General features: G+C 54.7%; 3 protein-coding genes across 3 annotated transcripts; all 3 read right to left on the bottom strand.

Annotated features, from left to right (window-relative positions):
- Positions 1–615: 615 nt before the first annotated feature.
- On the bottom strand, positions 616–2,387 carry SPEM2 (SPEM family member 2). The gene is made up of 3 exons (XM_036267726.1): positions 2,250–2,387; positions 2,032–2,089; positions 616–1,907 (listed from the first exon to the last, which is right to left on the bottom strand). The coding sequence occupies exons 1-3, from the start codon at positions 2,385–2,387 to the stop codon at positions 616–618; spliced, it is 1,488 nt and encodes a 495-aa protein (XP_036123619.1).
- A 2,562-nt stretch (positions 2,388–4,949) lies between these two features.
- SPEM1 (spermatid maturation 1) lies at positions 4,950–6,186 on the bottom strand. The gene is made up of 3 exons (XM_036267706.1): positions 6,043–6,186; positions 5,886–5,946; positions 4,950–5,689 (listed from the first exon to the last, which is right to left on the bottom strand). The coding sequence occupies exons 1-3, from the start codon at positions 6,184–6,186 to the stop codon at positions 4,950–4,952; spliced, it is 945 nt and encodes a 314-aa protein (XP_036123599.1).
- Positions 6,187–8,442: 2,256 nt separating this feature from the next.
- On the bottom strand, positions 8,443–18,255 carry NLGN2 (neuroligin 2). Its single transcript, XM_036268537.1, has 7 exons — positions 17,731–18,255; positions 14,546–14,596; positions 12,262–12,411; positions 11,910–12,095; positions 11,598–11,790; positions 10,631–11,227; positions 8,443–9,821 (listed from the first exon to the last, which is right to left on the bottom strand). Exons 1-7 carry the CDS (start codon positions 18,185–18,187, stop codon positions 8,948–8,950), a joined length of 2,508 nt encoding a protein of 835 aa, XP_036124430.1. The 5' UTR covers positions 18,188–18,255; the 3' UTR covers positions 8,443–8,947.
- Positions 18,256–20,046: the final 1,791 nt, after the last annotated feature.

Genomic DNA, 20,046 nt, shown 5'->3' with positions numbered 1-20,046 from the left:
CTGAGTAACCTGAGCCTGGACAGCCAAACAGGGCCCAGAAGCCAACACACCTGCTAGCTCACCCTCGTTTTTTTCCTCATTGCCTGCTGACTCACTCATTCAAACTCTCACGCATCCCAGCCCCCTGATCACTCCTGAAACTAGGAAGACCATGGCCTCAGAACCCTGGGGAAGGCCTGGCTGAAATCCAGAGCCTTGGCCCTCTTCCTGCCCTTTGCTAGGCTGCAGGCCTGGATCTACCCAGATATGGAACTCCTAAATCTGGAATCTAACAGCTTCTTGTGTGAAGCTGAGCCTCTGACTCCCTTTTGGGGACAGGAAGAGCCTCACACAAAGCAGGTGCCCAGAGACCAGGGGTTTTTGGAGTTTGCAGCTGCAAGATCTACTTAGTGCCTTGTGTAGGAGGAGCCTTCAGGCAGGATTGTGGCCACTAAACCAAGGGGAGCCTCACACCAATGGCACACTGGCTTCTCATTTCAGGAAGCCAAGGGCAGGGATCCAGGCTGGCAGAAGAAGTGGTACTTCTCAGCCACAGACCACCACAGTGTTTCCTGGACTCTGTTGCTCTTTATTCTTCTTTCAGTGCCCTGCCCCATCACCCGCGTTTGCCATTGGTCATTTAAGTTTCCCAGTCCGGCTCCTGTGCAAAGAGGGCCTCGAGGCTGAGCTGGAAGGTGGTGGCAGTGAGTTGGCTCTCACTCTGCTCTCTTGCACCTGCCGCTTCAGCTCCAGGCTGTCGTACACCTGGTAATTGGCATTGCCTCCCGGGCTCCGGCTGAGTGGCATGAAGTGGGTTGGGGGTGGCTCAGTAGTCTGGTCTTCAGGCAGTGGCTGGGAGCAGTGGGGGAGCAGGGCTGAGCTGGGAGCCAGGGCCCGTTGGTATGAGACCTCGCCCAACACAGTAAGGGAGGTAGATGTAGTCAGAGGGTGCTGAGTGGGCAGCGCCTCAGCCCATTCAGCTGCCCGGCGCCGTACCTCATGGGAATCCCGGGAGGTATAGCCCAAGTGTCCTGTGGATGGGTAGGGGCTGCGGGTGGGCTGGCTATAACCATGGCTAGGGAGACTCCGCCAGTGGGACTGTGGGGAGTAGTGCTCCCGGGCCTCAGGCCGGGAGCTTCGGGGCACCAGGGCAGATGGAGGCTCAGAGCCCTCCAGACCACGTCGCCGCTGATCCCAGGAGTCACACAGTATCTGGCCCCTTGACTGGTAAGGGCTGTGCCCCCCAGGGACCCAGGAGGGGTTAGGAGGCAGCCGGTGGGGAAGTAGTGGAGACAAGGTCCACTGCTCAGCCTCCATATTACCCCAGATGCGGGACTGTGAGCAGTGGGGCCCGTAGGACTGCAGCCTCAGCTCTGACTTGGCCTCCACACGCTTGGGCATGCGGCGCAGCTCAGGTGACAAGTAGAGAGAGGGTGGTGGCAAGCTGGCCAGGATCCCGCCCTGGCGGCCCCACAACCCCATGTTGGAGAGCAGCCCCCTTCGATGGTAGAGCCCTCCCCAGCCCCACCGTGGGTACTTGGGTTGTGGGAAGGATAGGTTTTCCTCCTCCTCCTGATGGGAGTCCAGGTCTTCCTGATCAAAAGAGGGTAATGGCCTCAGCTGTGACATCTTGTGGCTGTGACATGGGCTATGGAAGACTGAGTGATTGTTGGGGAATTGTCTGTGGTTCTTGGTACTCTGCTGGTGGCTGCAGGGGGTGCTGCGATGATAGTTATGGCGCAGACGGCGACAGCTGCGTTTGCAGTTGCGGTTGCGGTTGCGGTTGCGGAGATGGTGGTAGGAAGAAGAGTAGCAAGTGGGCCGGGCCATCTTCACTTCTACAGGGTCCAGGGTGCAGTGGATGTGGATGTCTTGGACCTTGGTTGGGGCATCTTTGGGGGCACTTTGACAAGCCTGCAAGATTTCATCTGGGGGTGTAAGAGTCCATGAGGGCAGGGCAGTTGGTTGGGAACACTGGGGCCTGTCTTTCTAGGGCTGTGGTGGTAGCAGGGGAGCGGGGGTGTCCCCTACCTCTCTAGCTGCCATACTTACTTTTCTGATTAATCCAATTGCTCATCTTGTCTAAGGCATTCTGGAGCCCATACCACATCTGGGGGTGGGGTGGGGTGGGAATGAAGACCAGGCTCTCCACCCCCAACCCCCACAGCCCTCCCAGCCAAGATTGCTCTTGCAGGTGGAGGTACCGGCCAAAGCTGGCTCCCACCCTCAGCCCTCTTCACCCTTAGGAATGGTCCACAGCCATCACTGACCACAGTTGCCACATTGATCCCAATGTTGACAAGAATGATGAGGCCCAGCAGCAGGAATAGCAAGTCGTCAGCATCCTGGGAACTTTCTTGGTATTGATTGCTGCACCCCAGGTTGTTATACCGAAGCTTATTTTCCATGGTGGGGGGGTCCTAGGGCCACCTGGGCCACCCCCCCCGCCACCTGGGCCACCCCCCCCCCACCAGCCCCAACCCACACTGCACTCATGCCAGGACCTGGGGACACCTGCCAGCTGGTGAGGAAGCCAGGTCATAATGAGGCACATTGGCAGGAGTCACAATGCAGAGGTGGCAGCTCTTTTATCCACTCAGCTGGCCCTTTATATGGCCATTTCTGCCCTTGGCTCAGTCCCCAAATATCCCAGAGTTCAATCCATCCCTTTGTCTCCATGGGAGCTTGCTTCACTCAACACCTGATTCCTGATTTGAAAATATGGTAGCTACAGTAGCGAGACAGTCTTCATGGACTGAATCATGCGTAAAGGATTCCCTCTATTTCATTGTTCCTTTGAGACATTATGGCAGCTTATGTTGCCTTTTGGTACTTCCCACCCACAGCTACTTGAAGCTAGCATCTAGGTGACTAGATGGGTGACAGCAAGAGTCTCCTCTGAAGTCACCTCACTGTATACACTCCCTCCCTGTCCTGCTCATTTCCCTGTGATACCTCTAGCACCACCCTACCCATCCCTTCCTGGCAATGCGTTTCAGCCCTCGGTGTTGGTGGTTCGTGAGCTCATTAGCTCCTTTCATTAAGAGCAATACTGCCCGGCCAGTGTGGCTCAGTGGTTGAGCATTGACCCATGCACCAAGAGGTCACCGGTTTGATCCCCGGTCAGGACACATGCCCAGGTTGTGGGCTAAATCCCCAGTGTGGGGCATGTAGGAGGTAGCCAGTCGATGTTCTCTCACATCCATATTTCTATCTCTTTCTTCCCTTCCCTTCCTCTCTCTCTCTAAAATCAATAAAGAAAAAAAAAAAAGAAATTAAAAAAGAGCAAGAACCCTGGCCGGTTTTGCTCAGTGGTTAGAGCGTCCGCCTGCGGACCAGAGAGTCCCAGGTGTGATTCCTGCTAAGGGCATGCACCTTGGTTGCGGTTTGTCCCTGGCTCCGGTTGGGGTCATGTGGGTGACAACCACTCGATGTATCTCTCTCACATTGATGTTTCTCTCTCTCTCTTTCTTCCTCTCTCCCTCCCGCTCTATCTGAAGATGAATGCAAAAATGTCCTCGGGGTGAGGATAAAAAAAAAAAAGAAAAGAGCAAGACTGATTCCTATCTTGCTCATCTTGCTGGGGTTGCTGCCTCTGCCAGGGACCACCTTCAACCAACTCTTTCCCACTGAGCCACCTCTTCAAGTTAAAAAACTGTTAGCTGCCACCTTAAGAAAACCACATGAAATTTACAAAGCACAAAACAGATGTAATTGTTGATATCACAAAGGAGTCTTTGATTTAAACCAGGTTCATCACTGGGGTCTGTGAAAGGGGCCTCCTGGGGACCATAAGTCATTTATTTGCACAATAAACTCAGTGGAAATAGAGGAATAGCCAGTGGGTATTTTCCATCAAGGCTCCAAACACACAGTAGGTGCTCAATATGTACCTGTGGGATGGAATCAGCTTCAAACAATCAATGATGTTAGCTGAATGAAAATGAACAGAGAAGCAGGGCAATTCACAAAGGGCCGGCCTGTCTGCTCACATTCCAGGAACCCATTTGATATAAAGGTGAGGTCCAGCTCCTTCAGTGTGGGTGCACTCACGTGGCTCTTTGTTCCCAAGTTGTGTGTGCACAGGTGTGTGTGTGTGTGTGTGTGTGTGAATGTGTGCATGTGTGTGATCCCAGCTTCCTGGGTTTCCCTGCTCTCCAGTGGATGGAATGTTCTGATGAGTTCACAAGGCAAACTAAAGAAGGTGGGAAACTCTGATGGGCAAGGTTGACTCAGTGGCAATGAGATCTACCTGAGAAGCAGGGGGATGAAGCATCTGAGGTCCTGAAGTTGATCCTTGATGTTGGTGTGACCACGAATAAGTCACTTGGCCTCTCTGAGCTTCAGTCTCTTCACTTGTGATATAGAGGTCTCAGAAGAGTGCACTCACAGAAGGCTGATGTTATGATGAGGTAGCCCTTGAGAGTATCCCCAGTATTTCATCCTCTACTCCAACTCTACTTGAGGGTACGGGAGCTTAAGATTCTGACTGAGGAACTGTGAGGGCCTAGCTGCCTTCACTCTCAGTCATCCCTTCCTAAAGAAACCAGGGTTGAGCGGGAACCATACCTCACCTGTAGCTGCAGCCTAAACCTGGGCCCTGGCAAGAACTGAGCCACTGAAGGCCTAGGGCATGGGGACGAGGGTCTCCCTTCTAGTGTGGAACTGCCTGCATATCTGGGGTGGGATTGGTCGGGGGCCTTCTCTGGACACTAAAGAAAATGGGGTAGAGGCAGATGGGAACCTTAGAACCAAGAAGGGCCAGGAAAAGGTCTGAGGACAGGGTGGATAGTGAGGTTGAGGTCAAGAGGTTCATGGGGGTTCTCAGGGCTCTCTAGGCCCAGTTCCCAGGGAGATTATTCCCCTAGCAACCAGGGCTTCTAGGAGCCATGTGGGCCCTAGCATCACCCTCCTCCCCCCAAACCACCACAAACCACCTCCTCTCTTTTTTTTTTTTATTCTTCTCCCAGTCACCTCTCTATCAGGGGATGGTATACCCAGTCCTTGTCCATTCCCTCAGCAGTGCTGGATCTGGAGGGCATGGGGTAACAGTGGGACAGAGCCTCCACCTCCTGGGTCAGCTCTCGAAGACGCCGCCTCACATCTAGGGCATCATACTCTATGCGGCGCGAGGAGGGGCGCCGGGGGACATCTGGGACAAATGCTGGACCCTTAAAGGGTGGTGGGCTTGGGGGGGCAGGTGAGCACTTCTCCTGCTCCCCCTCGGCCCCTGCCCGCCCTCCACTGTTCTTGTGGCTCAGGACCTGCGGGCTGGAGGGTGGGGGGTTCACAGGGTACACATAGGCCTCTAGGCCCAGCTCTGACCGCATCTCTCTTCCGAGAGGTCTTCCCTCCATGGTCTGTTGGAAGCGAATGGTCTGGGAATGCGGCTCCACAGTGTCCTGGGCCCAGGGAGCCCAGAACACCTGGGAGGAGTGGACGCCTTCCCATTCCAAGGGGCAATCCCAGTTGTGGGAGCAGATTGCTGGGTACCGATGAGGGAGTTTCTCCTCCTCATCGTCAGTGTCAGGGGCCCATGCTCTTGGGTAGTAAGCACGGCGTGCTGATGAGCCTCGATGGCCATGGCGGCGAGTGGGTGGGGGGGTCACGGTCATTTTCACAGGGTCCATGGTGCATCGAAGGTGGACTGCAGGGGAGCTCTGCTTTGGGGGCTGGGTCTTCTTTCTAGATGAGGATGACTTAAAAGCTTCTGTGGATAGGGAAGAGGTGAGAGGCTGAAGGGAATACTGGTTCTTACAGGGGTGGAGAGCAGGGTTTGGGGAGAGAAGCTGCACAGTTATGGCATCTGAGATGGGAGGGCGGGAGGGAATGGGGCCAGCTTAGGGTCAAGGGCTAGAACACTTGGTATCTGTCCCACCTCCACTCTAACCCCCAGGCCAGCTTACCTTTCTCACAAACAATACTGCAGAACATGTGGTGCAAGAAGCCACGGAGTCTGCGCCAGAGCTGGGGGAAGGGCACAGTGACCCCAGGTAGGCCCTGGCCACCAGGCCTGCCCCCCAGCCACCCTACCAGCACCCTCCCTCCCAGCCCTGCCCTGACCAGCGTCACCATATTGATGCCAATGTTAATGCAGATGATGAGGCCCAGCAGCAACAGGATGGAGTTGCCCAGGTCCTGGCAGTTGTTGGTGTTGGAGCTATAATGCGAGGCACAGCTGGGCCATGGCTGCTCAGCCATGGCCATGGGGGTCCCTAGGGCCACCGGGGCCCCTAGGCCCCCAACCCACTGTGCCACAGCACCCAGCAGCCTGCCTGCCTGTCCCAGAGGCTCCTGGGGGTAAGCGGGTCACAATGATGCTGGGCTCTCCCTCACAATGTGCCAAGAGGGAGAGTCCTGAGCCCCGGATTAACCCTCCAACGTGGGCCCAGACCTTGGCAGAAGCCAAACCCTTCACTTTGTATGCCTGTCCTGTAGCCAGCTACCTGGACTAGCTAGGCTCTCTAGCCTGCCTGGTGTCTGTCCCCGTCGGCCCATTTGGTCCTTTTCTACACCAGGCTCAGTCCTCTGCACAGACATGGATGCTAATCTTTTTTTTTTAATCTTCACCCAAGGGTATACTTAGAGAGAGGAAATGGGGGAACAGAGAGAAACATCGATCGGTTGCCTCCCATATGTGCCCTGACCAGGGATCGAACCCAGAACCTGGGTATGTGCCCTGACTGGGAATCGAACCTGCAACCTTTTGGTGTACAGGATGATGCTCCAAATAACTGAGCCATCCAGCCAGGGTGGGTTCTAATCGTAACTCCCTAAATAGCCCCATTACCATGGCAACCTTACTCAGCACCCACTCCCCCTTTCTTTCAGACCTCAGAGCTATTCACTGAAAAGGGCTGTGGGTACAGACCTCCCTCATCAGCAGTCACATCCCCAAGGCTTGTTTCTTCAGAGTCCCCTGCCCCCACCTCCTAACGTCACAGCAGGCACAACCAACAGTTAAACTTTATATTTACAATATTCTCTTCATCTTTTGCCAGGTTTAAAAATGTGTACAGAGCTGCGAAGGGCTTGTCAGGGAACTGTTCTGGGAAGAGGGGTTGGGCATTGGAGTCCGTGGCTGAATCATGGGGTCCCCCAGCCCCTCTCCCATGCCCCAATTTATGGGACATCTGTCTATAGGGTTCAGGGCCCAGGTCCCTAGCATTTAGAGGGCATGGCTGTTTGGAGAGGAACTAGACCAGGCAGGAGAAGGGGTGGGAAAATAAGTTTCCATGGGTGGAGGTGGGAGAAGGGATGGTCAAGAGGCAAAGTTCTGGGGAGCCAAGACTAGGGATTCTGGATCTGGGTGTCAGTGGAAAACAGCACCCTACCCCCTACTCAAATTTGGCACTAACAATCACAAAATGCCAGCAGACAAGGATTCTCTCCTCCACTGGTATCCCTTAAAACCCTTCCTGACGAAGTTCTTTTCCTTATAGGCCCAGGTCCCCTCTGGGCAGTCACCTTACACATGTCCTTTCAAATTCTTCTGGCTGGTGTCTGACCAAGACCTGTCCCTCATTGCCCCTCCATCTGCTCCTCAGTACAGCTGACCTCATTCTCTCCCCAACCATGAAGACTTTCTCTCTTCCTCTCCTCCCCTCCACCCTTCACCTCTCCTTTCCTTCAGCCTTGGCAGCTGAGGGAGGAGGGGCAGGTCAAAAAAAGGGAGTGGGCAGCTGAGGGGAGAAGCTGGTTTGACACTGAGACATAGGGGTGGCTTCAAAGAGGGAGAAAGATATGGGAAAAGGAAACTGAGGCACAGAGGGAGGGTTGAGTCATGGTGAAGATAGAAGAGAGACACAGGTAGGACCCCAATAGCTGCCACCTCCCCCTCCCCTGTATCCCACCTATTCCCACATTTACTTGCTCTGGCCCAGGACTGGGGAATCCTTGGCAAACGCCCCTACCCAGTTTGGCACAGATGAGTAATGGTCTGAGGACTGAGGGAAAGGCTGTCCTCAGACCCCAATGAGGGCTTTGGTCAAACATGCATGGCCTCTATGGGTGGCAAGTCCCATGCCCAACCCCCAACGCAGCATCTCTGGGGGAGGGAGGAACAGAGCTGTCCCCTCAGGGTTTATACATCCCCCTCAGCTTCTGTCAGTTTGAAGCCTGTTCCCACATTCTGTGTCAGGAGGAATTAGGTGCTGGTCCTGAGGGGTACCGGGAAGTACTGGAGAGAAAGGGACCATCTGCATGGGAAAACACACATCCACATGCAAGAACATGTTTCCACTTAGAGAAGTATGCCCTGGACCTGTGGGAAAACAAGTTCCCAGGCAATACAGGGACCCATGGATCTCCCGTGTCCCTGGGCAGGGATCTGTGTGTCATCTATGGAAGGCAAGGCCTACCCGGGAGACCGTGCTTCACCTGACTTGTGCCACGGGGGAAAAACATGCTTCTGGGGGGGGGGGCGCAGGAGGGGGGCTGTGATTTCCTCACTACTTCCCAAGAACCACCCTGTGTTATCTTGTGGCCAAGGGTCACTATACATGAACACACCACTTCCAGGGTCTCCATGGGATGGGGAGGGGAGAGGAGGTGGGAGAAGGCATGAGGGAATATGATTCTGGGGTACAAATCCCCGCAGAAATTCTTTGAGGGGGCCAACATGTGTCCAGGGCGGCAAAAAAAACCTCACCCTGCACATGGGAAAACACACCCCCCTTGTGAGAAAGCACACCTCCACGTGGGAAAATCCTTGCACGCTTCCACACACCAAAGACGTGTCCCAATGGAGGGGACAAAACACCCCCCACTTGTTCAAAGACCCAGGTCCAGAGAAGAAAATGGGCCTCTATGCATGGGAAACACGCATCCTGGTGAGGAGACCCATGTCCACCTAATGTTCCTCCACGTGTGATGAGAAAAGCCTGTTGCTGAGTCCTCCTCCCTGCCTTCCAAGTGGCACTTCCTGCCGGTGGGAGGGCTGGGGAGGAGGGCCCCCCCAAGCTGTCCCCTATACCCGGGTAGTGGAGTGGGGATGGGGTAGAGTGTTGTTGTGGCTGGTAGAGGTGGGGGGAGGTGGGGGAAAGGGCCCAAACGGATGGAGGGAGGGTGGCGGTGGGGGAGGTGGTGGTCCCAGGCCACTGGGCAGCAGGGTTAGGGCCCCAGGGGCCAAGAGAGGCACATCGTCTGGTGCCCGGCGCAGGGCCAGGGTGTAGTCGGGTGGGCAGGAGGGGCGCAGGGCCTCAGCAGGGTCCGCACCAACACCGCCACCCCGTTTTAGCTGCAGTGACACCAGCTCCTCTTCTGGTGGCAGCTCTCGACCAGTGGTAGGGAGCAGGGGGCCCCCACCAGGCACACCAGAGCCTGATCCGCCTGGGGGGCTGAGCCGCCTGCACCGCAGCTCCTGCCGCCGGTCTCGCTTGTAGTAGAGAGCAGCAAAGGCGAGGATGTTGAGGAAGAGGAGGGAGGCGCCCACAGCCACAGTGACACTCAGCTCTGTGGAGTAGTCCCGGGAGTCCCCAGGCAAGCGGTCATAGGCCCTGGGGCCTGGCTCGGGCTCAGGCTCAGGTGGTAGAGTGGCAGGTGGTGGGGGCCGGCGTGTGCCCGGAGCACCGGGGGGCGGGCGAGGCGGCCACCTCGTGGCATAGGGAGGCAGGCGCGTGGTAGTGGTGAAGATCTCTGTGTGCAGGTTATGCAGGTGGGGCACAAGCTCTAGCCAGAAGGCCACCTTGTTGGCACGGTAGTTGTCACGCACGCGTGGCTTCAAGCCAATGTGCAGGTACTGCTTCTCCTTGCTGTTGAACTTGCTCCACACCACCTCCTCAAAGCGGTTGGGCTTGGTGTGGATGAACTTGGTGTCCTGTGGCACCGGCTGGTTGGGGTCACTGTGGGCACAGGAGGGCAGGGAAAGGTGTGAGGGTGAGGTTCCAACAGGTGTGAGAAGGTGGGGGGGCCAGGGAGACAGAGATGCAGAGAGCCAGGGCAACAGAAGGAAAGTCAGAGAAGAAGAGAGAGGCAGAAAGACAGAGATGGATATGGGGAGAGAGAGAAATTGCCAGAAACAGGGACGGTAAAACAAAGAGGGAAGGAGACAGACCATTAGAGACAGCCAGAGATGAGGACAGAGGGACAGAGGACAGGCAGAGACAGACAGAGATAGCCAGTGAGAGAGGCAGAGGCTGAGACTGAGTGAGCTAGAGACAATATAGAAACAGAAAGACAAAGACACATGAAAGACACCAGGGTAAAATCAGCAAGCAAAAAGCAGATTAAGGGGAAAGAGCGAGATATCAATGGCTTTCAAGAGTGAGAGATGTAGAGACAGACAGACACAAACCCTCACACATACTCATACACAGATGGCAGCAGACAGAGGGCAGAGCACTGGGAGGAGAAAGAGAGAGGGTGACTAGGCCAGGCAGCAAAGAAGAGACAGACATGGAGCCAAAGCCACCAAGTGAACCCACACCCAGAAAGGACAGGGACCTCTCTGTTTAACTCTGCTGAATCTCCAACACGCAACTCAATGCCTGGCACGGAGAAGGTCCCAGCAGGTGTCTGAGTCGAGAAGGCAAGAGTGCCATAATGTAGGGATGATGGGCTTGTGAGGGAGTGAGAAAGAGAAGGTGCTAAAGGTGGAGAGTGTGTGTGCCTTGGCCTGCATGGTGCCCCACCCAGCCCCTCTGGCCCTCACCCAGTCTTGGCGAAGTTGGTCCAGTAGGTCATGACCACGGCGCTGAGCATGACATCATTCTTAGAGAAATTGCAGGGGAAGAGGTCGGTGGCACCCACCATGGGCACACCAAAGACGTAGGGGAGCTCGTCCCCGTGCGCTGCATCTGCCCACTCGGGCCGGCCCTCAGCCTGGCAGTGGTGGTAGAAGGTATAAAAGTAGACAGGGGACTGGTAGTCGGCATGCAGCTTGGCGGTGGCCACGGCTGGTGCCACCCACTGGTGATCAGTAAAGAGCGCCAGCAGGGTCTTGCGCCGCATCTCACCATTGTCCCGGTCGGCCCAGTCTGTGTACATAAACTTGATGGTCTCCCGCAGCACATCCTTGCCCTCTGGGTAGCCATACAGGTTGTCCACGAAGTTGGAGACTGTGAAATCAAAGGCGCTGGCAGACACACCGTCCTCGCTCTCTGCTGAGTCCTCCACGAATTTGAGGCCCTCTCCTTGGTTGACACCGATGAGCATATCGTAATTTAAGAATTCTCCCTGCTGCATGAGGATCTCAGGGTCATCCGGGACGACGTCACCATCCACCACGGGCCCAAAGGCAATGTGGTAGCTGGGAAGAAAGGGTCAGGGTCTCATCACCTGCTCACTGGCTTCCTCTCGGCTCATAGCTGGCTGAGCCCTCTACCCAGAAGACACTTCTCCCTAGTTAAAATCTCCTATGAATCCTTAAGGGCACTTGGCCTGTTGGGAAGTCTCTGAAGTACTTCCTGGCACCTTGTGCGTACTTGCTATGTTTGGATACCTCCATTTAGGGGAGGCTTCCAAGAATAGAGGCAAGGCCACTAGAGGGGCCTGAAGCCCACCTCTCCTTGCCAAATAAAATTCCTGCAGACACCTGTCACCCTTAACCTTCTTGGAACAAGCAAAGTGGATGAAGGCCTGGGCCCTGCTCTCTCCTACCCCCATACCAATACCCATACCGGGCAGGCTGCACGTCCTGGTCCACCAGCTCCCGGGAAGGCTTCCGACGCAGACACTCCACAGCTTCAGCACTGTCCTCCCGGTCACAGCCCACCTTGGCTGCCAGCAGCCGCGTATATTTGAGCGGCTGATAGTTGACAGACCAGCTGGAAATGGCAGTGCCACTCTGGGCGATGGCCTTCTGGAATAGCCCTGGTGGGACAGGCAGGCTTCAGGCTGGGCAGTATCAGCCCAGGAGAGAAAGGGGACCTGGTAGGTTCAGGGATGTGGGAAAGGGAACAGGACTGGAAGGCTGAGGAGGTTGCTGGTACCTTCCGAATGGTGGGAGAGGATCAGAAGGTTGACACAGGATGCTCCTGCCCCAGACCCAAAGATGGTGATGCGCTCAGGGTCACCCCCAAAGTGGGCAATGTTTTCACTGAGCCAGCGCAGGGCCTGGATCTGGTCCAGGAGTCCATAGTTGCCTTTTGCAGCCTGGTCCCCGGTGCTGAGGAAACCTGGAGGTAAAGGAAGAAAGGGAGCTACCTGGGGTGTTACAGTGTCCTCGCCCCTTATCTGGGCAGTTCGGTCCAGCCCAGAAGCCATTTTGCTGCTGCTGGGTTTAAAGGACCCCACCCACCAGACCCCCTCCCAGACTCCCTAGAGCTGGATGCCCTCCCTCACCGAGCACCCCAAGCCGGTAGTTGAGCGTGGCTACAATGACGTTGCCATAGGCGGCCAGGACAGAGCCATCGAACATGTTCCCGGTGCCCTCCATGTAGGAGCCACTGTGCAGAAACAGCATCACAGGCTTCTTCCCAGAGTCCCGGATATCTGCGTGGGGAGGGGGTGGGCAGGTGGGCCAGGAGTGGGGGACAAGGACACAGTGAGACAAGAAGCAGCTCCTCCCAGCTCCCAGGCCTGCTGAAGACCAGCCCAGAGCTCAGGGGACAAGTCATTCCCGTCCCTGGGGGGCAAGACCGGATTCCCCTCCCTCCCTCCCCAGCTAGCTCTGGCAGAAGGTCCCTCCCCACCTCCTGCCAGTCTGCTCCAAGCACTTCTTCAAATGCTGGGCAGACCTTCCAAGAAGCCAAACAGAGACAGAGGTGGGGAGTGACCCTCCTCAGGGCATCTGCTGGATTCAGGGGACCCCCTCCCCACACACACACAGCAAATCTCCTTCCTGCTCCTAGGAAGAGTGAGCTCCTAAGGCTGGCACTGGAGCTAAAGATGCTGGGAGGGTCCTGGCCTTTTCTCAGACTTAGGCCTTGGGCCTCAACTCCACATGGTAGCCTAGTCTGTCCGTGAGGGGGTGCCAGGCCCTAGGGTCCCTGGGGGCTTGGTCTCCTCCCCGCCCTAATTCCTTTCTAGGTCACCTCCCCAGTCACCATGGCAACCCCCAGCCTAATTACTATGGCAGGAGGCAGGGTGAGAAAGAGCCTGCTTAATGAAGCCAAGGTGCAGCTCTCGTCTGGGAACCCCCTGCAAACTAGCCTGAGCCTGAGTTCTGCACCAGACCCTTCTCATGTCATGTCCCAAAAGGATCCCATAATCACTGCTACATGTAGACTTCTGAGGCTCTCCAGATTGGATTGAGGAGTGACTAATTCCAGAAGACAGTGGGAGTCTGAGAGGTCTTGCCATAATCCCCAAGGCTATATAGTAAGTACCCTCCACTGCAGCCTCTCCATGATTCACCACAGCACCAGGGCTGGGGTGACCCCAGGCCCACAAGCCTTCCTCCTTCTTGACACCTGCAATCTCTGACTAGCCTGGGCACTCAGCAAATAAGAGCCAGGCCCAGGCCTCCACAGCTGGCCCCCAGGGGCTCTGCCAGCCTCCTACATCCTGCTAGAAACTTTCTTCTAGCCAGAAGATCACTGAGACACTCCTCCATCTCCTGCAGACAACTCCCTGCCTCCTATCTCTTAGGGACCTTCTCCACCACCTCCCTCTGCCTGACTTTGGCCAGGAGTTCCTAGGTGGGCAGTGCCCTCTCTGTGTCCTCCCCAAATCCTACTTTCCCTTTGTTCCTGACCCTCCAGTGGCCTTCCAGCAGTTCAGGCTGGAGCCTCCTTCCCTCCAAGGTCCTGTCCTAAATGTCCTCAGTTCTCCCCCCTCCTCCCCACCCGGCACCTCCACTCCCAGTGTGGGGGAAGGGGGAGTCAGAAAAGGAAGGAGCAGGAAGTGGGCCTGGGGCAACAAGAATTCAAAACCCACAACAAAAACAGGATCAAGAAAGAAGAAAGAAAAACAACAACAACCAAAAAGCAAGAAGCTCTGGGGCAGATTCACCAAGAAAAGAAAAAAGAAAAAAAGGGAAAAAAAAAAAAAAAGATCCATTTTTTTGGAAAAAAAGAAAAAAAGAAAAAAGTTCTTTGCATTTTTTTTTTTCAAAATTTTGTGGTGAAACTTCAAGATATTGGGCCCTGTTTTTAAAAATTCCAAATTCTTTAATTTGCTTCAAATGTTTGCATTTTCTGCATCTGACAGGCTTTTGGAAATTGTAGCAGGTCTCTGATGTTTCAATTGTGTCATCAATTTGTCACCTTAAAATTTGTTTCAAATGTTGTTTTGCTTCAAATTAAAAATTTTTTTCCAAATGTTACATTTCACAAGTTTCAAAACAGTCCAAATTTCTGTCAAGCTCTAAATACTTAATCCAACTCTTTGGTGTTTTATTTATTTTTTCCTGACATTCCAATTTCTCTTTGTCATTTTATTTTTGCCATGGTTAGCTTTTCTTGACGGTTTTCTAGTGGGTCCAACATTGTTCAAATTTCGTTTGAAGTTTTCATAATCCTTTTTTCCAATTATTATAAATTTTTCTTTTCTTTTCTTTTTCGTTTTTAGTTGGGAGAACAACTGAGGGCCTTGAGGGCGGTGGGGCATTTAGTTAGGGGCAGGGCCATGAAAGTGAAGTCCTCTTATCAGCAACCACATGCAGCAGCGGGATTTTTAAATCTACCTGTGTCTGGCGGATTGAGCGTCGCCTCGTCACGTTTTTTTGTGAGCGGACCTAAGACCGGGAACACAAAACAGAGAAAAAAGGACAATTTTGTGGGGAAAGATGGGGGTCGGGGGAGGTGGTGGATGGGGAAGGGAGGAGAGAAAGCAGAAAAGGGGAGGGTGGGGGGCAGAAAAAATAAGCCAAAAAAAGCAAAATTTGTTTGCAAGAAAAAGAAACCAAGAAAAGAGAAAAACGTTTCTACAACCCAAATTTTGTTCCCCTTCCCGGAAAAAGTCATGCCCCAAAGAAAAGACGTGTTTTTTAGGGGTGGGGGGTGCCTAAGTGGGCTGAGGCCTGTCTTAAGACATATTGACTTGGCTGGAAAGGATTTGGCTTGTTGATGTGTTGGCTAATTGCTGGAAACGAAATTGTGTTAGAAGTGGGGTGGGAGGGGAGGGGAAGCCTGCCCCGGAGACCAAGGCCAGCTGTGCCACCTTGGCCACCACTCACACAGGCCCTCTTCAGGGCCAGCCAAGTACCTGCCTGCTCCCCAAGTCTGTAGAGAGGAGGAGCTGCAGCAGAAAGGACTCTGCTTCTCTCTGGACCAATCTGCAGGCAGTGGGTAGGTCAGCTAAAGCTGCCTGCCCACCTACCCAGCCTCTCAGCCACCAGCATTTCTCTTCCATCCGCACTCACAGGCCTGGCTTCTCACCCCATCTCCCCAATGTGGGGTGAGGCAGGGAAAGGGGTCATCAGGTCTTGCCCTCCACTCCACCTCTACCCTCTGCACCTCCCCCCCAAACCTCATCCCCTACCCAGGCCTGCTCTCCTCCCCCAAAAAGGTAAATTTCCCACCAGGGGCACCTGCCCCTGATCAACCTCTGCTCTAATGCCAAAAAAAAACCCCTTCCCGAATTGGGGGTTCAGTCCACACATAAGGTGCCAGGAAGTGCTTGGAGATACAAAGTGTGCCCACTGTCAAGGAAAGGTCCCTGACTAGGCCCAGAGTTTGGCTCCAGGTTTCTTTCAAGGGATACCTGGAACCCAGGGTCCTGAGGGGGTTCCTCCAGGCTGCCTGGTTTCTCCTCAACAGCAAGGGGAGGGATGGGTCAGCCCATGAAAGGCTCCTCCCAACTGGCAATAATGGCCTCATGGGAGCCATTAGGATCAGGGCCTATTCTTCTCTGTGATGGGGATGGGGATGAAGTCAGCAAGGCATGTGTGTACGTGAGAATATTAAGTGTATGTGTGTGTCTCTGTGTGTGTACCTGAGTCAACCTCTTTCTCCCCAGAGCTGGTGTGAAGATTCAGTGAGATCACCTGAATGTGTCAGGCCTCACACAAGTTGGCAGTAAACAATGGTTAAAAATACAGAAGGTGTGGGCATGGGTGGTGTGGGGCAGGGTGGACACTTTGTGTGGAGATTTTGGGGTAGAGAGTCCATTAGTGGGAAGTGCTGGATGTTTCAGATGGGGGGGCGACGAGACAGCCCACTGAGGAGGACATTGGGTTGGACAGCCTGCGTGAAGATGTGGGAGTGAAGAGTCCACAAATGGGGAGAGTTGAGGTGGACAGTCTGTGTGGAAGCACTGAGGTGAAGAATTCAAAGGGAGAGTACCGAATAGGGTAAGTAGTCCATGAGAAGGCAGGGGAATGTGGAGAGTATGGTTCTCATGCAGAGGATGTTCAGTAATGTTCTATTAAGATGCTTGAAATCTGGATCCGGTTAGAGTAAATGATACTTCTGTGCATTGTGTATATGGGTTACTATGAGGCATGATTTATATGGGGAGGGATGGTTAGGGTATTAGGGTACATGATTGGTAAGAGCAGTATAGGGTGGATGGTCCATACAGGTGTTGGAAAGGATATGGGTAGGTTAAAGTGCATGAGGTGTCCTGTGAATTGCATGAGAGGACTTTGGGTACAGGGACTGTGGGTCTGAATGGCCTGGTGGAGTACATGGTCCAGGTGCAGTGTTATTGGGATAAAGGTCTATCTATGTATGGGTGTTACTAGGCACATAATTTATATTCAGGGATACTGGGAGCCACAGGTGTGGGTGATGGGATACACAACTTTAGAGAAATGTTGGGGTGTGCATTGTATGAAGGTGTTGGGAATTGTGATATGCAGGGTGTTGGAGCACATACACGATCAGTGTGTATGTTGGTTGGTACATGATCTGAATCTTGATTAGTTGAGATCCTGATCTACTGAGGGATTTGAGTACATGATGTGGGGGTGTTAGGTGTGTAGGTTGTACATAGAAGGGTTCCTGGCACCAGACCTGTGTGTAAAGTTGTTGGAAAATGGCCTGTGGGGGGTGTGGTAGGAGTGGATGTTCTCTCTTGAGGTGTTGGGGTATTCTGGAGTAGTGACATGGGGTATGAGAAGGGTAATGTGGGGTTATGAGGATGGTCTATTGAGGTGGCTGGAGTTCTGTTGATTACCTCTGTTGTAGACAGCTGGAAAGTACTCTGAAAGATAATCTGATTAATCTTAGTGTGCTGAAGGTTGGCAGGTGGAGAACTGTCCAGGGAGAGTGTGCTGGGGGCTATAAGCAGAGCTGTAGTGAACTGAGAATTTATTGACAAGATAGCCAGTTGAAGAGCACCAGGGAAGGTGTTCTGATGCTCATGGGTGGGCTATGCTGTGAGTGGAGAGGCCCTTGGCAGGGAGTTTCCCTGATCCTTCAGGACGTACAGGGGTCAGAGAACATAGCATCCTGGAGAAGAGGCACGCATCTTAGGCATGGGGCTCTGGATGTGATGTGATAGATGGAAGTCTGCAGTACTGGTCTGGGGGAAAGGAGGAGTCTATGTTATTTTTGAAGCATAGATGTTGCTAAAATGGACAAATCAGGGACAAGTCCAGACCAGAGGGTGGGAGGTAGGGTAGAGTTGGAATAGATGCCTAGGCAGGTGATGGGTGCCTCCTCTGTGGTTACCTGGTGGGTAAGTCCAGCCTAGTGCTTGCTGACCTTACCACTGGCTCTCTGTGGGCACAATGAACTTCTGGGACTGCTGGCAGGCATCCAAACCACCCTCCGAGGGCACGCAGAGCCGACAGGGACGGACTGTCCCCTCACTATCCCCACAAAGCCCAGCTCCCATCCCGGACTGTGCCCGCGCTTGAGGTTCTGCATGAGTGTTTGTGGGCCGTGTCCATGGAGAGCCCAGCCTGGGTGCCCGAGCCCTTACCGTCCTCAGTGGGCACGTAGAGGTTGAGGTACAGGCAATCCTCGCTCTGGTTCTGCACGTAGGTGGCGGCTGCCTCCAAGTTGTCGGTGAACCACACAGGTAGCATGATAGCGGGCAGTGCCCCGTGCAGGTTCTGCGGGCAGGCGGGTGGCAGGGTGGTGGCGTTGCGCACGCCAGGCCAGGAGGCTGGGGCCTCTGGGGGCTGGAAGCGGCGGGCGCCCAGGGGTGGGGTGGCGTAGGGCACGCCCAAGAACTGCACAACGGGGCCCAGGATCTCGTTGTTGAGCTCACGCCGCACACCTCGCACTCTCCCATAGGCTGTGTTCACCACTGGGAAGCGCTCCTCCCCCAGGCTGCTGAGGCCCAGGCCAGGGCCACCTGGGGAACCGCCTCCAGGAACCCCTCCCCCCCGTTGAGCCCCCACCAGCCCCACCAGACACAGCGCCAGGAGCCACATGCTGATTGGGGGACCCCCCCTCCCTCCCCGGGACCCCCCCCCCTCGGAGAGAGAGAGAAGGGGGGGGAGAGGGAGGGAGGTCCCCCCTCACCCCAGGAGGGAGGAGGGGGTGGGAAAGGAGGGAGGAAGGGAGTGGGAAGGGACCTGGGTTAGACTGGACAGAGAAGAGGTCTGTTCCTCTCCATGGAGGGGGCAAGGGGTGGGGAAGGGGAAGGAAGTGGGAGAAGGTGAATGCAGGCTGCACCTGTGGGTTGGAGGGAGAGGATATACAAGATACAGACAGACAGACAGAAAAATACACAGGAGAGGTGGAAGAAGGGCAAACAGAAAGGAATGGGGAAACAGAAGAGACAAGTGATTAGTGATTTGGAATTCAGACCAGTTGACTCCCGTCTTCCACCCACAGGCTCCCCAGCACTTCCCCCCACCCCCAAAAACCCCTCCATCAGCAGGGACCCAGATAGAAAAGTCTGAGGCTGGGGATAGGGTCAAGATGTGGTAAAAGTCCTGGACACAACCAGAGGGGAAGGATGGTCAGCTCCCCAAACTTGGCCTGCCTCCTTCCAGCTGCTTTATCCCTACCAGGAGGGCTCTCCTCAGGGACTCAGGAGTCCCAGTTCCCACCTCCCTGGGAGGGATGAGATAGACAAGGAAGAGAAAATAAAAATATCAAGTCATTAATTAGCAGGAAGTGGAGGATTTGTTTACATGTGTTAATTACTTCTGAGCTGTAATTTCATGGCACTGAACCCCCACACCAGGCCAGACTCCTGGCCTTTCTTGGGACTGCACAAGCCCAGCACCTTCTCCTCCCTTCAGTATGCCATTCCCTGAGGATTTGTACAGCAGTGGGAGGGGGGACCCCTTTCCCCCAGGTCCCCTACATATCTTTCCTCAGAAGTTAAGGTGCTTTGAGGCAGGGGCTAGAATAGGGAGGGGATGCTGGAGGGGGGTAAATCCAGGGACAGATGCGTGATCCTGCAGCCGGTTGCCGAGCGACAGGATGCTGCCCCGCAATGTTACCTCGGCAACGGGCTGCAGCTTTAACCCTGGGGGGGGGGGAGGCGGTGGATGCGGGTCTGGAGGAAGAGGGTAGGGAACTGGCTTAGTTATGGGGTCCATTCCCGGCATGAGGACAGAGGCATAAGTCAGAATGCTAGAGTTTCCCCCAACCTTAGCATAGAGGAAGTCTATATGTTGAAGGGAGTGGGAGATGGGGGCATTAAAGAACCCTAAAGGACCCGCCTCTTGGCCCTTGTTGGCCAATCAGAGCCTAGTCTTAGTGACCAGGCCTCTGGCTGGAGAGAAGGGGTGCTGAGGTGGGTTTGGAGAGCATCAAATGCACCCACTGATGGCCCCCCTCCCACAGTCTTGAACAACCTTGAACTCCAGGCACATCTTCTTTCAAGCACGGCATTTTGACCCTTGTCCTGGGGGCAAACCTAGGCTTTCTTCTCACCCTATCTCAGCCATTCACCTCCCCTTCCCCTTGCCAGTGCCCCAAAGATGCTGCTCTGATGCCTGGGTGCTCAGGGCAGCAGGAGCAGGACAAGGGAAGAGATCAGACTGAAGGGGCAGACACCCAGGTCATTTCAGCACCCCCCCCACCCCCCCAGCTGCCAGAGCTGTTTGCTGACGCGGGGTTTTCAGAGCCAGGCGCCAGCCCGCGGGTGGCTCTCTGCAGGTGTCAATTTATTCCAAATATGAGGACACAGGAATCCTTACCACACACACCTAGTCATGACCTCCCCCTCTTCAGGTCCTCTAAAGCTCCTGTTCCCCCATCACCTAGAGGGGACTTGGGGTTGGCTCCCTCAGAATCTCCTCTGCCCATGCCAGTTTGGGCTCTGCTTCCATGG

The sequence above is a fragment of the Molossus molossus genome, unplaced genomic scaffold (genome assembly GCF_014108415.1).
Source record: "Molossus molossus isolate mMolMol1 unplaced genomic scaffold, mMolMol1.p scaffold_m16_p_19, whole genome shotgun sequence".
In the NCBI taxonomy this organism is placed as follows: domain Eukaryota; kingdom Metazoa; phylum Chordata; class Mammalia; order Chiroptera; family Molossidae; genus Molossus; species Molossus molossus.
This window is presented reverse-complemented; position numbering and strand designations above follow the sequence as displayed.